Here is a 23,258-nt window from a genome sequence, read left to right as displayed (position 1 = left end):
TTGCCCATCATTTGTATCCTAGTTTGTCTCTTTCTCTTGTGATGATGACTCTTGCTCATTGTTCTCCTAAGCCAACTACTTTCTGTAATTTCTTTACCCGTTGTCCTTTCTAGATTTGTGCTGTACAAGACAGACACTGTATGCTGAGTGCATAAGTGTTAATATATTTGTCTGAGAGTGCCTAGCCCTCTGGCCTGTACAGAGCTGTAATTGCAAATGAGTATTGCACACGGTTTTTACTTTTGCAGTTCGGACCATAGCATAAGACAAGCTGGTTCCACACGAGCAAAGGATCTCCAGAGGAGCCCATGGAGTTGAAAAAGAACCATGTATTTGTTCTTCCCAACTGCAGGCAGAGGGAACAGTGCAGTGGTCAGGAGAAGGAATACTCCATCCAGGAGTCACCCTGGGTGTTCCTACCCTCACTGTCAGAAGTAACTTGAATACAAGTGGGATTACATGCAGGGGGCAGGAAGGAAAGAGAAGAGTGTATTGGAGTCATTGCATTTCTTTTGTGATCTTGACCTTGTATTGGTGCTATCTTGTGATTGCATTGACCACTTGTACCTTAATTTTGCAGATTTACAACTGCTTTTTTGTGTTTCTGGGTGACTGGTATGTGAGAGACTTTCCGGTGCTTCAAAACAAGTGTGTTGCACTGGAGTTGTTGCTCAGATGGAAGGCAGGGGGAGTCATGAGGAAGGAAGGAATGTGTGACCTAAGCTAGAAAAGCTTCCCAGTGCTGCCCTGATAGAGAAATTGATGTTAGACATCACTAGCAATTTGCTGGCCGATTCCCTTTAAAACTGTGTCCCATGGCAGCATCATTAGGTGTTTCTTAGTATATTTTTTGCTTGTAATTACTGCCTGAAATGCCATTCTACCTTTTTAGTCTCATCTGAGTATTGCCAGGATGGCCAGAATTACCCAAGACTCAGTTTGATGCATCACTAAGAATGTTTTTCCCTTTAACTAAATCAGTTGCAGCTCCATGCCTTCAGACTGCAGCAGGATGGTCCTGTGTGGCCTGGCATGGTGCATGGTCGTTCCCAGTTGCTGCTGCTGCCTTAGCATCAAGGGGAGACGATACACCTGCTCTGCCTGTAAATCGCCCCTTTAGGGAGAGTTCAGCTGCAGAGTGCTTTCACAGTTTACCTGTATTGTGAATAATTGTTTTCCACAACTGAGTCTCTTCCTGAAATGTGCCTTATCTAACCCTTCGTTCTCTTTGAACCATTCCCCCAGAAACCCTCCTCCTTCCAGTTTCTCTTCTTTTGATGTGGCAAAACACCTGCTAGTCTTCAGTGCTGTAATACTTTTGCTGCTTTCTAAACTGCTGTGAAGGAAGCCTACTTGTAAGGTTTTTTCCCTCCCCTCTGATTTTGCAATTCTTAACTCCCTTATTTTTTATTTAACACACTAGACCTTCTGACTTGATTCTTGTTCAATTTATCTTACACCTGTTACTGGAGGCAGAATACATCCAGCAGTTGCATTAAAATACTGGCTTTGGGCAGCTGAAGCTACTGGTTACACACAGGTGTTACCTTTCATAACTGGGAACAGCAAATCAAGGCTGGTCACTAAAGGAAATTCTGCTTTTCTTTACTTGTAAGGGGTGACTCCTGGAGGTCTTTGGTATGAGAGGACATCAGAGGCTTTGTCTGGGAAGCTACAGGGTAGACAGCTGCATTATTTCTCTGGTTTGTTGGAAGCAGGGACTTTAGATTCATTGTTGCAGATTGATAGGAAATGGGCTCTTTCATTACATACCAGTGCAGAGGGAGATGAAAGAGACTGCAAACTTAAATGTAGTTTCTTTAATATTTCAGGAATGCTTGGTCTGGGTAAAATGACTGGGAGCAAAGGCATGCTTTCCTTAGAAGATATTACCTGCCATTTGGAGACCACTCGCTGTACTTCTGGACCTATATTATAAAGTCAGACAGCACTAAATATGAAAAAATATGTATACTTATAGGCATTCAGATTTATTTGTAGTTGACCCTATCAAAGAAGACTCTTGCAGGAGATGGTCCAGATTGGGCAACGAAAAAGAGCTGTTTAAAACATCATTGAAAATGGGGCTTTAAAAATGGAGGTGTTTACTAGTGGAAAATTGAATACATGTTTAAATAAGCCCCCCACTTTTGAGATGAAATACAAGAAGAAAGAACAGAAGAAAATTCGTTTCTTGAGGTTATCCTTTTATGGCTATATAAAGATGTATGTGGCTTGATAGTGTCCTGAAAAGTATAACCCAGAAATGCATGGACAGGAGAGGTACTGAAGCGGGTTTGGGAGCAGCAGGTTTGAGGCACCAGCAGAGCTGGGAAGGGAAGGACGATAGGGGTGATGGCTGGGTGGAGGAGGCTGATGAACCTGTGCTCCAGAAGGGAGTCCAGGGAGTGGTAAGAGGTGGAAGAGAGGGAGATAGATAGCTGGGCACGTTAGGGGCCTGAGACTGCTGAAGAGAAGAAACAGAGGATTCTGAAGATGGTGATAACTTACATCTTTTGATGTCTGTCCAGTGGTTTGGATGAAGCTGCAAGACCTCAGTGGGCCTCAAATGAATGGTCCGTGCCCACGAAGAAATCATCATTTTGACCAGCACTAACAACCTCACTGGCAATTTGAGCAGAGAGATCAAAGGTGGAACAACTGCAGAAACAAGATCTCTCTTTCCTCTGATTAAAGAATGTTCCTCCCAGGCATGCTGATGTGATCCTAAACCAGTGGCTGCAAAATCTGTTCCTCCTTTCTAAAATATATTTTCAAAACTTCCGTCTCTTCACTAGAACAAAACCATTGACTGCTGCCCCGTGGTGGACTCAAGAGTTTCCACAGAAGTGTCTGGAGTGCTTGGCTGCAGCTTCCATTCTTTCATGCTGTCTGCGCTCCTGCCCATGTGCACTCACGTATTTTACTTGGCAGAGGTGAAACCTGCTGCTTACAAGGTGATATACTGCTAATCTGCTTAGTGCTCCAGAGCATCATCAAACAGCTTTTAGCACACTCCCAACTATACACTGATGGTCTTCCTCACTTGCCTTTTACCTTTTCCTCAACACATAACATTACTGTATCTTATAAGGGCTGTTGCTTCTTTTGACTTATGTCTTCTCAATTAACAGAGCACTGTTTAACTTTTGATGTCTATTTAATGTGTTTAGGAAATGCTTTTGAAATGAATTTAAAAGACTTGTTAAATTCAATGAATCTGAACTACCTCGCCCTGTCCCTTAAAGACCAGAAATGCACAAAGCTTTTTGATTGGATTCACAAACATGACATCTTCCATAGACTTCTAATATGTGAGTTTCATCTTAGGTTCCCCTCTGGGCTCAGCTCAGAGCTTGAAAAATATAAGATGGTGTTACTCTTTCCAAAACTGGGATGAAAAATGAGTATGAAAAATAATAGCACGAAAAACATGCAAAAAGTGGCGTGTAACAAGTAGTAACATCCTTAGAAACTAATAATCTAATAATTATTTAGTGAAACAGATAAAGAATTTTGTTTTCGTTTTTTTCTAGTGTAAAAACATTGTTTTATGCGCTTTGGAACATAGATCTTGTAGAACAGGCTGAAAAGAGTTGTTGGCATATTACTTACACAATTTCTTCTTTATCAGGGTGTGGTGTTTGTAAGAGAATGATGCCATCTTATCAGCAGGCAGCCACAGAACTGAAGGGTAAATATGTAAGTGAAAAGATAAGATTTTTATGAAATATTAAAAATCCTTTTAACACTTTTTTTTTTTTCTTAGAGTATGTAAAACCACAAATATTTATCAAAGTGGGGAATTTTTAAGCAAGTTGAAACAAACCAGAAATGACTCTTTTCCAGATCCCTTCAGGATTCTCTCTGTTTTTAGTCTTTTTAAAACTTTGGAGAATGAGTTGTTAACTCACTTGCACTTTAGATCCAGTGTAGTTATTGCCATGGAAAAACAGGCTCTGACACTATGTAGGTTTATGTTTAGTCTCTAATTTGTGAGTTTGTAGTCCTTTTGAGATCGTTTTTTTAAAGATAAAGAAATGTTTGCTATAATGGGTTTTTGCTCAGCTTTTTGGCCTGATGTTTCATAGCAGAGTCAGGAATGGATGCACTTATAGTAATAATTAATCCACTTTTTAGTGGAGAATCACGGTGTCATGGGAGGAGGATTTTCCTACATTAGTTACTGATCATCCTCCTAGCCACTAAACATAAACGTTAAAGTATTACAGTTTTACTGTAGCTCTGACAACAAAGTTAGTGTTCGTGCCAGATTGAAATGAAAGTAAGTTTTGACTGTGGTAAAATCCATCAACAGCAGTCACAATAATTTAGCTACCTGTTTGTACTAATAAGGTGTCTTGATCTCTCTAAGCAAGTCAATGGCACTTCTCTGGTCGAGGCTTTATTATGTGCCTGATTTATATGATACCAATAATACATGAGTAAGAAAGAAATAGGATTGTTGTTTCATGGCTTTAACTGGATTTGGTCTGATCCTACCTGTTGGTCATTCACTGTCAACAGGTTTCCTTGGGAGAGGCAGCATGTGATGAGGAAAGTATGAAGCACTGCAGTTCATTGCTAGGGCAGCTCTGGCCATTGCTGCTCATAAGCACCAAGTGCTGTCACACTCCCCCTGTGTTCTCGGAACTAGTTGTTTTTCGGAAGTGTTTTCTCTAAATCCTTGTTTGCTTAGGGCTGAAATAAGTGGGAGTTGTTCGGATTTATTTAGGACACAGTACAGCCCTTGAAGATATTTTCAAGAGCATTTTTGTCTAGCCAGGCAGCACTAATGCCATCTCCTCTCAGTGGAGTGTGCACTGCAGTCTTTGGGAAGGCACTCCTGTCTTGCATGGCAGATACATTGCAAGGTGTGTGGTGAGCCAGAATTAAGAGTGTAAAGAATCACCTACAGAGGTAGTGCTAGAGAGGTGGCATGCTGCAGAGTGCTATGCTGTCCTGCAGTTACCCTTTCTTTGTCCATGGGCAGCTTGTTTTATTAAATTCAGACTGAAGAATTTAAACTCCAGGTCTGCTCTATTTTGATTATTTTCCTTCCTCACTTGGAAATAGTTTCTGTAGATCTGCACAACTGTGTGACAGGCCTGTGGCACAGCTCTGAGGCTGGCAGTACATGTGTTTGATGCAGCTCAGGTCAGGGGTGCTTTTTGCACTGGAGTGTTTTTAGTGCAGGATTAGTTCAGAGGGAAGTCTAATTATGTCATCGCTGCCTGTGTCTTTGACAAAAATCAGTCTGTTTGTCTAGATTTTACCTAATTAGCTTCCTGAGTGGGATGTGTACCCAGTTTGCCATTTCTAAAGTTAACTGCAGTGTACCCATCATAAATTATCCATGGGGTACCTTAAAGCAATGTTAACCTCCAGATATACTTTGCTGGGAAGTTTATGATTGGTTTGGATGAGCCAAAGGTTCAGCCTTTTAATCTGACCTGTCATTAGCTGTCAGGATGTGCCAGGCTCAAAAGTGATCATTGCTATTATGTAGCAGGAAAATTAAGTACAGTGTTGCCAATTTAATAGTTGTAAAAATGAAAAGGTGAACTGTACCTGTCACTGACTGCTGTGTTCTCTTGGGATTGGTTGTTTCTCGTCCTGGTACTGTTACTGGGAGGAAGGCAGGGTGACATTTTCTGTGTTAGATTTGGTTTAGATCTTGCAATTCCATTATACCTGGTGCAGAATGAAAAAAGGGGCTCTGAGTCGGAAGAGGATGGCTTATTTTATCTTAGGCATGAGAGATTCAGATGGTTTGTGAGCAGGGTGGACTCTGGTCACTGATGCACTATGGGCCCAGTGCAGGGAGGAACTGGTGGTCAGCAAAGCACTTCAGCATCTCCTTAGTGCTCACAGATTTCATGAGTGTGCCAGAATGCTTTACTCAGTGAAGACCAGTTTAAGCGTATGGTTAAGTGCTTTCCTCCTTTGGTGCTTGTCTTTTTTTGGTATAACCATGAGACTTCAGAAGCATGAAGTTCCTACACTTATTTCATATATCAAATAAAGGAAGCCTTTGTTTAACCTGTTCATTAAACTTGGCCCTAGGAAGGCTTCAAGTGGTGGTGTGAGGTACCAACTTAGGAGCAATTCTGTCAACAAAAGCTGTGAAGCACGGGAGGGGTCACAGTAGGACAGGAATGGTCAGAAGCCCAGAAGAAACGTCCAGCTAGGAAAGTTTCAGAGTCAGTTTAGGTTATAGGTAGCTTGGTGGAGAGCAGATAAAGTGGTTAAATATGTCAAATGTCACTGCAGAGGTGAAAGGAGTAAACTGATCATTGTGTCTGCTGTGGCTAGTACAAGAGTTAATGGACTTTAATGGAAGTCAGGGTCATTCAGTCATTTGCTAAAAGCAAATTAGCTAAACATCTGGCAAGAGCAATTTAGGTATAGAGGGATGATACTGGCTTTGGGTACTGGGTGTGTTTTGATGGTCCCTGACAGCCTGATATTACATAATTCTGTGATTATAGACCAGCTAAAGCTGTTACTTTTGTCATTAAAAATGAATCCCATTGTAATAGGCATTTTGCTAATTATGCTTCATATGATGTATGAACACCAGAATGAATCCAAGTTATTGACTTGTATCAATTGCCACAGGCTGGGTATACACTGTAAAATTGTAGCAGTGTCTGAAATAGTTGGCAACACCCACTGAAGACCTAGGAAATCCTCTGAAAGTTCAGGGCAAATGTGAAATCTGGTAGAGTGGTGGTTATGAGAGAATTAGTTGACAAACCTGGTTCTCTCTTTATAAAGCAACAACTGTGTCTTGATCCTATTGCATTTACCTATTCTCAAGTGATGACTTAGAGGATAAGGGAAGGGGAGAACTGGATCTAGATAATCTCATATGAATTAAGTCAATCTGGTTGTTGGAACTACAAGGAAAATGCCAAGTAAGATACTTGACCAGCTAGTATAAACCCTATTTCTGTGATCTCCTCAGTTAGCTTTCCCTTATCCTTTTTTAAGATAGGGGAGAGAAAACAAAGTATCTTTTGTGATTTTCCAGCACATTCTTAGAAAAGGTTGACCTTCAAATGAGGATTTTCTGGTTTAAGATTTATTTTGTCTGGCTCTGAGCACATTTGGTTAGTCTGTGCAGTTTGCTGCAGTCAGGAACCTGGTATTAAATTCTGATGTGGCATTTCAGCTGGAAGGAGAAAATCCTGGTTTTGGAGGGGGAAGGAGCAGGGGTTTGGATTAAGACCCTGCTGCTAAAATGATTTAAGTTGTCAATGCCATTAAACTAAGTTAATCGTGAAGTGGTATCTCATTAATTCACTAGTTGCAGTTTTGACAGCAGAACAACCTCTGTATGAATCCCACGCTCACAGAAACTCATAATCAGTCCCATCTTCAAATTTTCAGGTCAGAAATTTTTGGAAGACAATTGGACAGGGCACAAATTAAGTCACAGGACCCCTGAGCCTGATGCCTAGGGTGGAGGGCTTTTGAGGTGAAGAATGGGTTAGGATAGAGGTAAGGAAAGGGAAGGAGAGGCTTTTTTTTCTCACTTGCTAATCTGAAAAGTTACTACGCTTCTGTGCCCCCCTTGATATCTCTAGGATAAGGTTACTTCTTAATGCTCATTGTACCGTACAGGTTAGGTAACCTAACATACTTACAGCATATAAACACTATGTGGTATTTCCTGGGATCATGGAAATAGGGCACATTTTACTTTCACATCAAAGTAATGCTGTTTTCCCCTTGCCATTCAGTAAGTGCAATTCTGAACTGGGATAATGCCAGTGCTTGGTTGGTTAGAGCTTCTGGATGTTAGCTGTGATTGTAAATTCGTTGCTGGAGTGGAAACCAGAGAGAGGGTAGAACTTCTTGTGTCCTAGCTAATGTTTGGGTGCAAACTAAGCAATGTACTTGCAGAAGAAGAAAAAACAAATCTAGTTAGGCTTGCAGCTTAAAATCCAAATATACAAAGAGGGGCACAAGTAGTGCGATTGAGAGAATTCTCCTTAGGTATTTCTGTTACTGGGTGAATAAAAAGAAATGGAGACACTTCCAGAGCAAGGAGGAGGTGACAAGCTGATTGGTGTGTGCTTTCTGTGGACTAGACTCAAATATTGCTCTGTTCCCCGTCGCACAAAATCAGAAAAACTTCATTGCCTTTTACAGAGATCTTCTTGCTTTATAGCAATATGAATGAAATCAGAATTTGCCCAGAGCTTGGTTGGTTTTACTTTCTTAAAAAGTTGGAATGTTCCTGCTGTATTGTAAGAATCAATATGATTGTTATGTTTTTTCAGGTTCTTGCAGGGATGAATGTTTACTCTGCTGAATTTGAAAGGATAAAGGAAGAATACAATGTCCGGGGATATCCTACAATCTGCTATTTTGAGTAAGTTATGTTTTGCTCCTACTTTAGAAATTGTACAGTAGACTATAATTGCATGTTCTTATCTTCCAGGGCAGGGACTAAATCTTGTTTTGTTGCTTTAACAGGAAAGGAAAGTTCCTGTTCCATTTTGAGAACTATGGTGCTACTGCAGCAGATATAGCAGAGTGGCTGAAAAAGTAAGGCATCGAACTTCATGCACTCCACCTTTTTATGTACTCTTCATTATTTACAGAATGTAATGGTTTAGGAACAGCCATCTCTCCCTCGTTCCCTCTGCTCGGAAGAGCAAACATATCTACCCCACTGAGATTGGCTAAACTAGTAGAGGGAGATTGCCTAACGTTTGGTTTTTGGCATGCATGCCTTGCATTTCACAACTGCATTTCATCTGTAATAGGAGACTGACTGTGAACCAAAGTAAATGCAGATACACGGAACTCAGCTTCATTAAAGTTGCTAACTTAAATTTCCAGTGATCTCCAGTGCCTGAACTTGATACCTTGCAGAAAGTCTGACTTATGTTATTTTAGTAAAAATGTGTATGCTAAGTGTGCAGTTCTACAAAATCTGTTTTCCTGTCATGACATGAAGTGGTGTTGAAATCATCTTTTTCTACCTAAAGACAGCTATTTACAGTCATAAATATTTTGGAGGTTGAATGAACCTATGGGACTAGCAGTTGAGAGGGAGACACAGAAAAAGCGTGTGTGTGTATAGTTGCTCTTCAGTTGGTGCACGTCAGCCCATTGTCAGTGGAGCTGGAGAGCGTTGAGATAGTCTGTTGATGGAGAAATACTGTTAGCAATTAGCCCCTGCTCTTCGACATTGTCATCTTTGTAACCCTCCCTTGTTTGCTGCAGCCATGGAACTAGTCTTGAAATGAAGCTAATAAAAGGAAGCAAATGCACGGAAAGAGACAGTTGCAAACTATTATGATAATATGGTTTAGCAAAACTGGAGTAAATGTATTTTACTGTACCAGTGGGGCTGTGCTGGGGCGTGTGAATGGCTGCAGGTAGCCCAGGGTCTTCAGCAGTGGTAGGCTAGGTGCTTCAGGATTGGGAACTCGGGAATGAAGTGACAGCAGTGTTCCTGTTAGCATCGGGAGGTAAAGCACTGCAGGGGAGAACAGCCCAGTGGATCAAAGAAGAGGAGTTTAGCCAGAGTCTTTAAGTCTCATTTAGTCCGTTAAGCCTTCACATAGGAATGACCAAGGTGGCAACTCCAGCAATGCTGAGGACATGATCAGCCCTTGGAGCAAGGATATGAATTTATCACTTGTACTTTATTATGCTTTTCAGTTTTGCAAGGATGTGGTTATCTCTTGGCTACCACATGTGAAAAATTAGATGTTTGGGGTGGATTTTTTTTCCCCCCTGTCTGCCCACATAATATCCATATAATCCCTGTAATACGCAGTGCCTTTATATTAGTGCTGTGACAGTAAGTGAACATAGCTACTGGAGGCAAAGCAGAACAGCTGCAAGCTCTTTCCAGTGATAATCTCTGCTAACAAGCCACTGTGGGCTTTGGCTGATACTTCAGCAGTCCAGAGCTAAAGACAGCTGTTTGTCCTCACTTAGTGTTAGCGCATGCTTATTAGTTTCCCAAATGATGATCTGAGCAGTAGCATTTTTGCCCCTGTTTTGTATAATAAGTACAACTTCTAAGGAAACCATGTTGAGAAATTATGCATACTTGAATTTTGCCAGTAATTGCTGTTGTAATTAAAACCATATACAGGGTAAATCTGCTACATGCATAATATTATATTACTCTGAGGAATCTGGAGTACAAGTAGTGAAATGGTATGGCAAGGGCTTTAGGAAAGCTGAAGAGTGTAAATACATAGCTGCAGGGTGTGTAGGCTATATTTCAGAATAGTATAATATTAAAATTCTGTCAGGAATTTGCACTGATGTGAGATGTTGCTCGGAGCAGGGGCATGGAAGTGTCCGAGTGTACACGGCAGCCCACAGCGAGGAAAGCCAATGCGTTTTTATACTGTGCATGTGTGTGCTGTCATCATAGAGTCTCAAAAGAATCCAGCAGACATTGAGACATATGAAATTGCCTACTTTTTGTGGATGCTAGGTACACACTGCATAAAAGCAACTGTTTTCTCTTCCCTCTCCCCTTTCTGTATGTTTTCCCTCTAAATGTTACTGGTAAAGTGCTGAAATTGGTTGATCTATGCTAATTTTTTGGGGAGGGCATGATAGATCTTAATGAAAATCAGAATTATTTAAATTATTGAAAGAATTTTTTCCATGTTCTTTCCTCTCAGAACAAGAGCTGCTAGTTTGGAAGGCTCCAATACCTTTTCTTTTACTACTTATTGAAGGTGCTTCTTTCTTATGCTGAAGTGTGCTAATGCATCAGTCTTACGGATACTTAACCTCTCTTATCTTTCTAATAGGCACTGGCTACTATCTTCTGGAGTTTCAGATGTTTTCATGAGGCAATAGAGAGAAACCATCATACAGCCTTACTCTATCACACAGCATTATTAACATGAGAGATGCTATCTTCTACATACCATTCTTTTTTTTTTTTTTTAACTTGATACACAGCTGTATCAGCCTGGATGGTAGGCAAGCCAGACAGCTTCTTGCTACCTTCAATAGCTGCTTATTTTGTCTTGCTGTTTTTATGGACTCCTCTTGGGCCCTTCCTTAGCACCAGCTACTCAGTTAAATAAAGAACTTGTTCTCTGTTCTTAATTGAATTAGTTCTTAATAACTCTTCCAGACTTCTGTCATCCTATTTTTGTTCTTCAGGCGTTGGATGTGCCTTGTCTTAGTTCTAAATGACATTTTACATTTTGCTTGTAGCTTCCTCCAGGCCTCTGAGGTGCTTCTTACGAACTCCTGTGTAGGTTTATTAGCATGCACAGCATTTTAAATTGGGCCATTTGAATAAACATCCTGTGCCCTGCTTCACTAATTCCTTACTGAAATAGGTCATGTCAGGCCCTGCTAAACATAGCATTCTCCCAGTGCTTTGTAGCCACTGTCCATGTTCATCATGCTTTGCCTGCTCAACCCAACTCCCCTTCCAGACTCACTAAGTGTCATGGTGTTTTCTGGAAAGCCTTTACTCTGTCAGGATACCTGCAGATTATTGCTTTCTTAAAGGCTTGGCAACAAGCAAACTGATTATGTGCTAAGCTTTTAGAGAGTAAACTCCTGTGGACAGGGACCTGCCTCTTTTTCTCTTTTGGCTCCTTGGCCCAAGCGCAGCTCTGATCTTTGCTTTGATTTTTGTTTCTTGGTTTGTTCTTCATATAAGCAGCAGCAGAGGTGTGCATCACAGTTTTGCATGAATTGCTTAATATTCTTGGATCATACCCATTGCTTACATCGACAGAATTTGCTATCTGAATCAGTGTATCTCTCTACTGCTGTTTTATATCAAACTAGGCTTTCAGCCTAGAAATGAGCAAGGCAGGATAAATGAGTTATCATCCGTTTGCCATTCCTTGTTCCAGGCAGCTAGCAATAATACATTTTAATCAAAAATAGTAAATCTGCTTTCACCAGAGATGGGGTCACATCCAGACCTGTACTTTGCCAAAGTATTTGGGGAATTTTGGGAGGTGTTTGGAACTCATTATTATAACTGGCAAGGATAAAATAGCTTCAAAATCTGGCTCCAAATGTTCGTATGTTTGGGTGTCCTTTATGTGAACGCTGCTTTAATAAATAACATGTCAATTAGCATAATTTAGTTCACATCTGCCGAATTCTCTTTTTAATGTACATTAATAAAAGCCAAGAACAGTTGTTTAGTGAGGTGATGAGCACTGAACTGGTCCAGAGGAGCTTGAGTTCAGTTTCCAGATTTGCCACCATGTCTTTGAGCTGTCTCTCTGGCTCTGGTACATCAAAGGTGGTTAAACTCATGTGCAGTCATAGTGAAGTCAGTAGAACATGTCACTTACCTTTTAGGCCAAGCATGCAGATGAGTAGCTTTGCTGAATTAGGCCTACGAGCCCATTGCCAAGGGAGGACATAATGATGCTTCTCCAGGTCACAGGGTTGTTCAGGGTAAAACCATATATTCCTGGGGAAATGGTCTATGTAGCTAGCTCATGGTACCAACACTGCACCTCCTTCTCTCTGTTGGCCCTAATCATGCTGTCAGCTTTCAAGGTGACTGGTTAGATTGGCATTCCTGCTTGACACATTTTTCTTTCATTTGCAATGGCTTCTGTGAACTACAAAGTGTGAATGCCGTGAGAAAGAGAGCATCCTGCTGAGAAGGGTAAAAGAGTAACAGAAAATGCATCTGATTTCTATAAAGTAATAACCAAGCAGTCTGGTTATGTCCTCACTCCATCCCCTTCCATTGTTGATCTGTCCTCATGAGCTTCTTGTGTTTTTTTTTTTTTATTCCTCCTCCAGTTTTATCTGCATTTCAATGCTTATGAGTTCTGGATGAGTACAATTATGGAAGCTGTTCAGTAGGGTTAGCGTGTCATACATATGGACATCTGCACAAAGTGGTTCCTTGCAGCCCAACTTGCCAACATGACTGCTTAGCACCAGAGAGCTAGCTACCTTTTAAGCTGTGTCTATTTGTCTTGCAGCCCACAGGCACCTCAGCCACAGGCTCCGGAGGTTCCCTGGGCAGATGAAGAAAATGTAGTTTATCACCTGACTGATGAAGACTTTGACAAGTTTATAAAAGATCATTCATCTGTGCTAGTGATGTTCCATGCACCATGTGAGTTTGGTTTTCTTCTATTCTGTACCCCAAGTCAAATGCTTGCTAACAAAACCAATGATGATTTTCTGTGGAGGTTTCACAGAACTGTGAACTCAAAGTCCAGGCTGTTCTTGTATGTGATGATTGTTAAATACACAAGGCATGAAATATTTGTGTAGTTGCTGACTTCAAGTTTAGCACAGAGATGTGCTGCTGGAAGTGACACGTTGTAGGCTGAGTCAAAACATAACTGAAGAGTGTAATGATGCTTAAGTAGTCTGAGGACTTGTCATTTTACAGCATGATTTTCTGTTTTCAGCTCATCTTCTGTGTTGTTTACTTTCAAAACAGACCTCTGGTTGATTGAGCAAATCAAGAACCGTGAGCTCTTGAGTCGTTGTTTATGGCTGCTGATGTGTCATTTTGAGCACTTCCACTCCTCTGCTGCAGTTTGTTCTCTGGCAGTGTAAGGGGTGACGGTCATTATGTACTGTGTTGAAGTATGCCAAAACTTGATCGAAGTTCAGAAAGTCCCCAGGGCTTTTGAAAACTAATGAAGGGCTGATAGTGATGCTACTTACTATTTGGTTGAGAATGCACCGGGCTGACTTGTTTTCATGACTCAGGGTTTTAGCTTGAGTGATAAAATGCAGTGGGTTGCCTTCAGAAAGCTGTTCCAACCATGTTGTCCTCCTGCATGCAGTTGGGTGGAAGAGTGCGTTAACCACTTTGTTCACTTAAGATGTTACTTGTTTCAGCTATGTAGCTGGTTCTAGCAATTCTTTGTGTCTGCAGTGGAAGGTTCAGGCTCAGATCTGTGTTGGGTGATACACAGCTTCTGTTTCCTCTTGCCACTGTGCTGGCAGTTGCACTTGGGTGAGATGCTCATTTTCGTGGGCATAGATTGGAAGGTTAGGGCTCTGGAGGCAGGCTGCGTGCTCACAGCTGAACAGCGGAAGGTCTTGGCACAGAGGCTGAAATCCTGCTTCCCTTTAAGCCAGCAGGAGTTAGCTCCAAAATGACTTTTTAGAAGGTCTGCTCAAAAGACTCATTTGAAAAACATACCATAATGAATTTCCTTTGCCTGATGAAATGTCTAGGGATTTGATCCACTGAAGCAGGTGACTGGCTGCTGTTTTGTTACTGTGTTCACTGGATTATTTGTACTAATGAAAGTGGGACCGGAGATTAATGCCTGATCTGAAAAGCAAAACGCAAGTAGCAGAAATGATGAAGCCTGGTTTACTCAGGAGTTACCCTTCACTACCCAAATCCTTCCTTCCCCAAATTTCCATGCACCCCAGTGTGCAAGCAGCAGCATGGGCTGCTGCTCCTTGGAAGCTGTACGCTTGCTGGTTTGGCTGAACCAACTGCTGCCAAACAGAAATGCAACTTCTGAATTTCCCTCATTTCCCTCTATGCACAATGGCTTGGGATAAGTGTTCTCTCCCTCTAGCTTCAGATTTCTGTATATTTAGAGAGATTTAGTCGTATTTAAAAGCTTTGCCGTTTTTTGAGTTTGTAAATGGGCGAAGGAGTCCAGCCATGTATATGGGAGGAGGAAGAGGGGGAACAAATTGACAGTTGGCCGTGCAAACCTTATTCCTTTGGGAAGTCATACTAAAACTAGATGTTATATACACAACTGCAGTCAAATTTTATAGTAAGTTCAAGTTACTTGTAAATCTGAATGGGGCTCTGTTCAGGTTTCAGGGTGGTTTTTTTTTTTTATGTTTTCTAAGACAAATTATACAGTTTTAGGGGTAATCATTGCATGACCTATTTGGAGAGGAGGGGCACTTCCAGCTAGGTATGTTTTATACTAAGGGACATGCTGTGCTAAGGTACAGCAGTACTTCTGGCAAATGCTGTTTTAAAAGTAAATCAAATGTCTGAATCAGGCTGTTGCAATCTCCTGATAACATGTTCCAGCTGCTCAGAATTGGGATAAAGAATGTTGCTTGTGAGAACAACTCTGTTTTAAATGCAAGTTGAGTATTTGGGGCATTTTATTTACATTCAGGTGGTAGTGGTATGCCTGTGTGCAGAATCCAGCTTGTACGTGTGTAAAAGAACAGTGTTTTTAGGAATACTCTCTGGGCATCCTCAGCAGAGAGTGTAAGGCTTGCAAACTAATTAACAACAGACAGCTATCATAAACAGTTATCTCCATGATTAAAAGATCTTCTCCTAACGCTTCTTAAATGTGCTAATGGAATCACCCTATGAATGTTAGGATATAAATTACTCTAGGAAAAGAAGCGGTAAAAATGGAGGACATCTTACTTGTTTTAACCTTGATACCTTAGGATGAGAACATTTTTTCTAAAAGTTATGTATTAAGAAAAAAAATTGTTGAAACAGATATACAAAACAGGCCCAGAATGCAGAATATACTTCTGTGTAATTAAGAATAAACAAAGGGATTTTCAGCACTGACCTGGAATTAGCAAGTATGACCCATGTCAGCATGGAGCATACATGTGACTTGGAGGTTTTTTTAGCATACCATCAACCTTGTGTTCATGAGAAATTCTTTTACTAGAGGGAGAATTATTTCAGTGATGTTTTAATTGCATAATCTGATGTCCAATGCATTAACAGAGTGTAATGTTAAAAGATGTGTGGTGAATTGAAAGCTTTTCATCCCCCCCCACCCCTCCCCACCCCCTGCCAAGTGCTGAAGATCCAGCTGAACCAAAGGCATCCCTGGCAAATAAATGTGAACTGAAGAATTATGCACTGTGATCAATATGGCCAATTGAGGCTTCATACATGTGGTTACTAACGATCATCCCTGAGGACCACACTATAATTATTTACAATCAGTTACACTTACTAGCCCAATTAAGGGTGTCACAGCATTTTGTGTTAAGTGCAGCCTAGCATAACTAGGTTCAGCTAGAGCACCTATATCTGATATAAACACAGCAGGAAGGTCTGCAGCATGCAACTTGTACCTCTTACTGTCAGATGCCTTATACCTTTTCTGCAATAATTTAGCACAATCATTAAACAGAAGATGTACTGCTTCAAGTCCTTACTGCTGGCCCTGAGAAATATGAGCAAGTGTGGGTGGGCAGGATGAGTTCATCCTGCTTTCGTTTTGTTGGCCACTAGGGACACAAAGCAGGATTTTTAAACTTTTAAAATTCCTTTGTAAAACCCTTAAGAGGATGTTCAATAAATCTGAATATTTAGCATAGGTAAATAGTGGCTCAACCAATCAGGAGTCTGAAGGCACTCTCCCTCCCCAGCCATATGTGAAGGATGTGCAATGTGCTGTGGTCCTTATCCAAGCATTTTGCTGAAATTTTGTGTTATCCTGGATATATCCAGACTGCAGTCTTGCAGACATCTGAAGTGTTTTATATGTGTTGCTATTGTACCCAAAAGCTTCAGCTATGAACTGAGTCCTCCTGCACTATAAAAAATAATAAAGAAATGTCCCTTTCCCCCAAAGGATTTGTCGTTTTTGCTTGTATTGATCATATTTGCTAACATAAGATAGCACAGTTACCTTAGTGAGCCTATTTCCAAGTCTGTGACACAAGATGTATTGCACCAACCAAAGCTATTTCTGTACCATAACATAAAGGCACCCATGCTGCTTATGATAGTCTTTTGTTATCAGTGAGGATAAAGACTCCATGTCTATATGTGCATCTTGAATCTGTGCCTACAGTTTATTGAGATGCCCAAGGTGACAGCTGGGTTCTGAATGTCTCTAAATACAGGTTGTGCTTCCAGTCAAGTGTTGCTAAATGCTTTAGTGACATGGGGACTTGCCGGGACTTAAAATGCTTCCGAGTCACTTGAGCACAAAAAAGCCCTGTTTGTGTTTTCAGTTAACCCATCAAATTGTTTGCTGAGTCACGTGCAATTTAAAAAATAATTCTGTCCAAAATATTTGGAAAATTAGTGCAGGTTGCAGTCTTTCTGACGTGATTTTGTCAAAGGAATAAAGAACCCCTATAAATTTCCTTTTCTAAATTTTCCATGGGATTTTTCCCCCAGGCACATCCTGGAGTCTTGCACAAAATAAACCTAACCAAGTTGCTGATAAGTCAATTCAAATGCTACCAAAAGGTGTTGAAATTCTAGGATTGAAATTAAAGTCAATTTAGAAATATGTTCTAGAAGTGTCTGCTTTTCATACGTAGGAGTTATCTTTTATTGTTTTGTTATCGCAAATGACATTGCGAACATTTTAAAGTGTACCTGTTCTTGCAGCCTCATGCAGAATAATGTCCTGGGGCCACCGTGAGCTGTAGCCTTCCTGTGTATATTCAGCAAGAGCAGATCAGCGTAGTCTCTGACGCTAATTAGCACTGGTTGTCAGCCATCTCTGGTTGGGGTTGCTTTTCCCACCCCTACCCCATCAGCCATAGCAAAGTCTGTGGTCCAGTACTGATACCAGAGATAACAGAAGGGGAAAAGGTGCTTTAGATATACTGTTAGTGTGAGTGTGCATTTACTTTTCAAAGGATTAAACTATTAAAATGCTTTTTTTCTGCAACATTTCTTCATTGTACATGAACTTAAATTCATGTTAAATCTGTCTTTTTTTCCAGCCCTCCTCTTAGGAATTCTTCAGAGACTTTATATAAGCTGTAGTTGCAGGACTTAAGGTTAGAAAAAATGTCAATACACTTAATGGGATATTGAAGCCATCATGGTTTTCCTCCCTTGATAAGGAAGGAAGCCAGGCAAAATGCAGCATTTTTTTTTTTCCCTCCTTCCCCTCCTTAATTTGCTTTTGGAAACTGCTTTGAAGATGCAGACCTGATACACCTTTTCTTGCTCCCCCCTAATGGAAGAGAGGGCAAAAATAAATCTTGAGATGATAAAGTGCACTATAGTTTTGATATGTTGTTGAAATGTCAGTGAAATTCCTTTCCTGTCCTCAAATATTTTCTCTCCCTTCATAAACCAACATGATAAATTATGCAGTCGGTGCTTTCCAAAGCCAACTATTCAGCTGTGCAGGTTTTTAATTGCACAGGGAGCTGTTTTATCAATTTAGCTTTGAAAAACAGCTTTTCACACCCTTCACTCCTTCACTCCTCCCTCCAGTGCATTAAAACCCAAGGTTTTAAGCCACTTTGTGGACTCATTATCAAGAATGCCAACCAATTAGGCCAGTACAAGATGAAGGCCTCCAGCTTCTAACCAAGCAGCAGACTTGGATTTCTCCCTGCCAGTGCACCGTCATCGGTTTCAGTGGACTTGTTTATGTTTCTTACTGATGCATGTGGTGATATTAGGAGGTAGGAATCCATTGCTCACTTGAAATATAAAGTAAAGCAAACCCAAAATGTGCACACAAAATCAAATCTGTCTTTTTCAAACTGGGTTTTACAACTATAAATAAGTCTCCCTTTCAGACCCCCACTAGTTCTGTATGAAAGCTCCTTATGAAAGCAAGCTACCATTGCAGTGAGCGCTAATTGCTATGTCTGTTAGCACTCTCAACGGAAAGGCCATGAGTTGAAAAGGCTGAAGAATTAATTTACTGTTCGGCTTGAAAAAATAGCAGCTTGTGATAAATTAATAAATGAATAAAATCTTAAGTTCTATGCTAATTCATGATTCAATCAAGTATTTATTTTTTCTAAGTGTAAACCAATGCAATTGCACCAGTGGAGGTTAAAGGCTTGTGGGTTATCCAAACAACAAGCAGCACTAAATGTGCAATGGATGGAACTATCCTTTAATTTTCATTTGTCCCTGTCATATCTCACATCTGTGATTTTTAAAATAAAATGGTGACTCTGTTCAGTGGCTGTATAGAGAGCTTTTGTCATCTGCCTTCAGACGTACAGCCCTCTAGATAAAGACGAATGGTAGGTAGCTAGGAAGCTGTTCTTGTTAGACTTGTGCTAGGAACCCCATAATTTATTTGACATCATCTAGTGGTAGCTCTTGGTAAGAAGCTTCTGCTTGTCTCTTGATGGTATCAGTTTAGTTCAGGTGGACAATGCTCCTTTGTCACCAAAGTTCTGCCTTCAGGCCGCAGTCTTGACACTAGCCAAATCAGGTGTTTCAAAGAGAAGTTGTACATCTGTCCAGTGTCCTCATGGAGGGGTCTTGGGTAGCTTCCCAGGAGTGTCAACAGCTGCAACATCTACTCCAGTATTCCTCCATATCTGCACTCTGCCATTGTTTCCAGTTATATAGTATTGATCAGTCCTTGGTTGACGATAACTTTGTATGGGGAGAGCTTATTGAACTATAGAAGATGCAGAGAAGAGCTGTGTTCTCAAAATGCACTTTAGCTGTGCAAAACAGCATGGAGTTGGAAGCCAAAAGCTCATCAGGATGTTGCTCTTAGTCAAGGGTTTGCTTTAGAGTTTCCTGAAAGGTCTTTATAAGCTTTGACAATCCAACCTCGTGAATGAACTCTGCTTTTTAAATTGGACTTTCTGTATGGGCAATACTTTAGAAACAATTGTTCCCGTTATTAAGTGATGCTGTAGGCAGAGGAAAAAAATGAAGGCAAGCGGCCTGAAAGGATTACTGGAGGTTTGTGATGTGTAAGGCAGGTTGTGTATTTGTGTATTTGGAAGCTTGGCAGATGCCATATCTACATGACGTAGCTGTGTGTAGTAGTCCATGGGATGATATACAAGGAGACATGCATGTGTCAAGGCGCTTGCTATGAGCTCAATCCTGTTCCTACTAAACCCTACAAAAATGTTCTCCTTGCTCTTAGAGTAATTAGAGGAAGCTTTGAACAAGGCAAACTTTCTGGACCATTATGTAGGTCATAGGCAGTACCTAGCTCTGCTGAGTTTCTTGGTGAAGCACTGTGGATGACAGGATGGGCTATTGCAGTGGAAGACTGATCACTGAGAGATTGACTTGTTGCGCAAGGGCACTCGGATGATGAATGTTGCCGTTTAAGTGTCTGGACAGGTAGGTGAAGAGATCTGCTTCAGTTTCAGCATCCCATTTCCTGACTCTCTATATCCCTTAGATGCCTAACTTTAATGTTGCCTTAGTGCATTTTTAATGGAATATATAATGAAATGCTTCCCTGGACAAGTGTAAATTGTGCCAACTTTCTGTTTGTTGTATGTATGTACTTTTTAGCGGTGTGTTACTGGCAGGCTTCTGGAACAGATATGCTCTTGAGATAAACCAGTGTCCTGGGTTGAGTGAGTGGTGGAGTTTGTTGGTGGCAGGGGAGGGGGATATCGGGGCGGCCCTCTGTGAGAAGCTTCTCGAAGCTCCCCCAGCTCCACGTCAGCTCCACTTCTGTTTGGGAAATTGAGCCAATTGGCTGCGCCTCTGCGATAACGTATTTAAGAAGGGACGTGGTGACGGGCAGTGGGACTTGTGAGGAGGAGTTGCTGCAGCTGCATGAACACCAAGGTCAGTGGAGGAACGGAGGAAGAAAGGAGGGGGAAGGTGTGCTGGATCAGAGACCCCCCTGTATCCTGTGGTGAGACGGCAGGGCGGCCCCCCCCCCGCCGCCACCCATGAAGATCTACGGTGGAGCAGACATTGATTTATGGCCTGTTGCTCCTGCTCGTCTGATCAAGGTGCTGTGCCCGAAGAAGGCCGGGGTCTCATGGGAAAAGGTAGCCCCGCTGCTGTAACTCAGCGCTGGGAGGATTGCAGCATGCGGGGGAGTCCCACGCCGGAGCAGCTCGGGAAGGGCTGCAGCCGTGGGAGGGAATCCAGTCGGAGAAAGTTGGTGACCCACGACGGAGCAGTGTGGGGAATGCTGCGGCCCCTGGGAGGGACTCATGTTCGAGAAAGTTTGTGGAGGACTGTCTCCTGTGAGGGGGGACCACGATGGAGCAGGAGGAACAAGTTTTGGACACTCCCCTCACCGAAGATGAAGGAAGTGGCAGCGCTGACTGCACCCCCCATTCCCTGCCCCTGCGCCACTGGGGGAGGAGGTTATGATATCGGGAGCAGAGCTGAGCCCGGGAAGAAGGGAGGGGTGGGGGGAAGGTGTTCTCAAGATGTGGCAATGCTTCTCACTGTCCTACTCTGTTATGTGTTGTTAGTGTCTGTAATAAATGTATGTTCTTTTTTTCTTCCCCTAACGAGTCTGCCTTTTGCTCGTGATCATAAAAGGGGGATTTTTCCCCATCCCAGTCCTATCTTGAACCCCAAGCCTGGCTCTCTGTCCCTTCTCATTGCCGGAGGGGAAGGGAGAGAGAGCTGCTGCATTGTGGTTGGCTGCAAATCAGGCCTAAACCACAACAACCAGTTAGAAACAGGTAAATTCTTGACTCCTGAATCTGCTTCTACTGAAGTGAGCAAGTTCTGACTGTTGATTTCAGAGAGAGGTGGGCTGGGACACTCAGACTAGGCTAATAAGTGCTTAAAAGCACGTAAGTCTACAAACAGGATGTTGCTTTATATTACTTATATTTGAATATCACCAAAAATTTCAGGGAGTGTAAACAGTTCACTGCAATGACCTGCCAATGCAATGACCTGCCTTATTAAACTAATTACAGCAATGATTTTCATTGGAGATTTAATTACATATTAAAACAGGAGTTCTTGAAAATGCGGCAAACCAGGAAAATGAAGAACCTGACATGGATTTTTCCTTTAATGACCATCCCACTTATGTTTCTTGAGGGTTTAAAATAAAAATCAATATGGGTTTTTAGTGGTACTTAATATAAATAGAAATGTGAAGAATATAAAAATCCTAATAGCTAGCTTCTGCAGTAAAACTTGAGAGGATACCTAATGAAAAGGTTGAAGACAGTAATGACTGAGTCCATTGTCTCTTTTGTGTCAGTCTTTTGATACTAGAGCACACAGTTCATATAAGATTATTGTCCTTTTGAAGCAGTTTATGCTCTTTGAGCAGGGTAAAGTCATAAAAAAGAATGATCCACTGATAAAAGTGATAGCCTTGGTCTGGAGATGTAAAAGTTTAGTTCCTTGCCTTTCTTTGATTTGTACAATCGTAACCCAAGTCGCTAAATATTTGTCTCTGTTTCCAATCTGTGAAGTGGAGATAACATTTCACCTTGTGTGGGAGTTTTATCTAGCAAGCTACGTCCAGACTGCAAGATGCTCCAGTATTGCAAGAATTGGGGTACGGAAGGCATATGAACACTGCAAAGGCTTGATTAACACAAAGGAAGTAGGATTCTGCCCTCGTTCTTCCTTGACTTGTGGCAGACAATTGGGTTTTTGGCCCCCAAGTTTAGGAAACCCCATCTGCCACTCAGTAAGCACACAGCTCGGAGATTTATCACAGCTAGAGCTGATGACTTGCAGCTTGTTTACAGCCCATGACAGGACTTGGAGGAAGGAGCCTCACCTTGTTCTGGTTCAGCTTTATAACAAAATGAGTGGCAAACCCAGACTTTTGGGGTGTTCATGGCTGCTCTGCCTTCGGGCTGGATCTCGACTTGCTCTATGCCATGGTGCAGTTCTGGGGACATGATGTGTACTCTGAATAACTTACTTGCTAGCAGTTGTGGGTATTGAGACCAATATACAGGACAGTAGTAAGGTAGGAAAGAAAGGAACTGAACTGTAGATACTTGGGTTTTGTTAAACTTTGGAGATTTTTTTCAAAATACATTGCTGTATGCTTGCCTCTATTAGGGAGCAATTGGTTTCTCTATTAAAGAAGACATTTGTAAAAGCTATTCCAATCAGAAAAAAAGAATATCTTCCTGTTAATGTGTGGCAGGTGATGTAAAGGGAGCATTGGTTTCTTTGGGGATTTGCTGCCTCATTTCTCACATTACTATTGCCTTCCCTCTTTCCTAACGAGTCCTTACCAGCTAACTGAGATGATTGCAGAGGAGTAGCTATGGCTGCTGGAGGGCCAAGGGGCAGCTGAGAGGTGACAGCTGAAGGGACTTGCCCCATTTTACCCTTTTCTGGGTATCTATTGTTGATTATTTAGTTATTCAGAGTGGTCTTTTAAAGGACTTCTGTAATTTTAGCTGTGAAAGTCCACATGTGAGTGCGGATTGGGTGACTGTCCTGCAAGCTTGACTCCAGCGTATATATAAGGTCTTAACACTCATGGTAAATTCTGATAGGAGTGAAGTATAACCTATTTTTATAGTTTTACTTTGCTTGCCTCTATTGATGGTTAACAGTAGGAATTAGCTTTAAGAATTAAGCACCCAGTTTATTTCTTCTGAAATAAATTAATTTCCTTGCC

General features: G+C 41.5%; 1 protein-coding gene across 1 annotated transcript in view; it reads left to right on the top strand.

Annotated features, from left to right (window-relative positions):
* Positions 1-23,258, top strand: part of PDIA5 (protein disulfide isomerase family A member 5) — a 128,451-nt gene that overhangs the window by 62,418 nt on the left and 42,775 nt on the right. The window contains 4 exon segments of the mRNA XM_042784401.1: positions 3,635-3,702; positions 8,292-8,383; positions 8,488-8,559; positions 12,975-13,111. Coding sequence (XP_042640335.1) covers positions 3,635-3,702; positions 8,292-8,383; positions 8,488-8,559; positions 12,975-13,111 — 369 coding nt within the window.

Source organism: Tyto alba, unplaced genomic scaffold, assembly GCF_018691265.1.
Source record: "Tyto alba isolate M040663 unplaced genomic scaffold, T.alba_DEE_v4.0 Super-Scaffold_7, whole genome shotgun sequence".
Lineage (NCBI taxonomy): Eukaryota > Metazoa > Chordata > Aves > Strigiformes > Tytonidae > Tyto > Tyto alba.
This window is presented reverse-complemented; position numbering and strand designations above follow the sequence as displayed.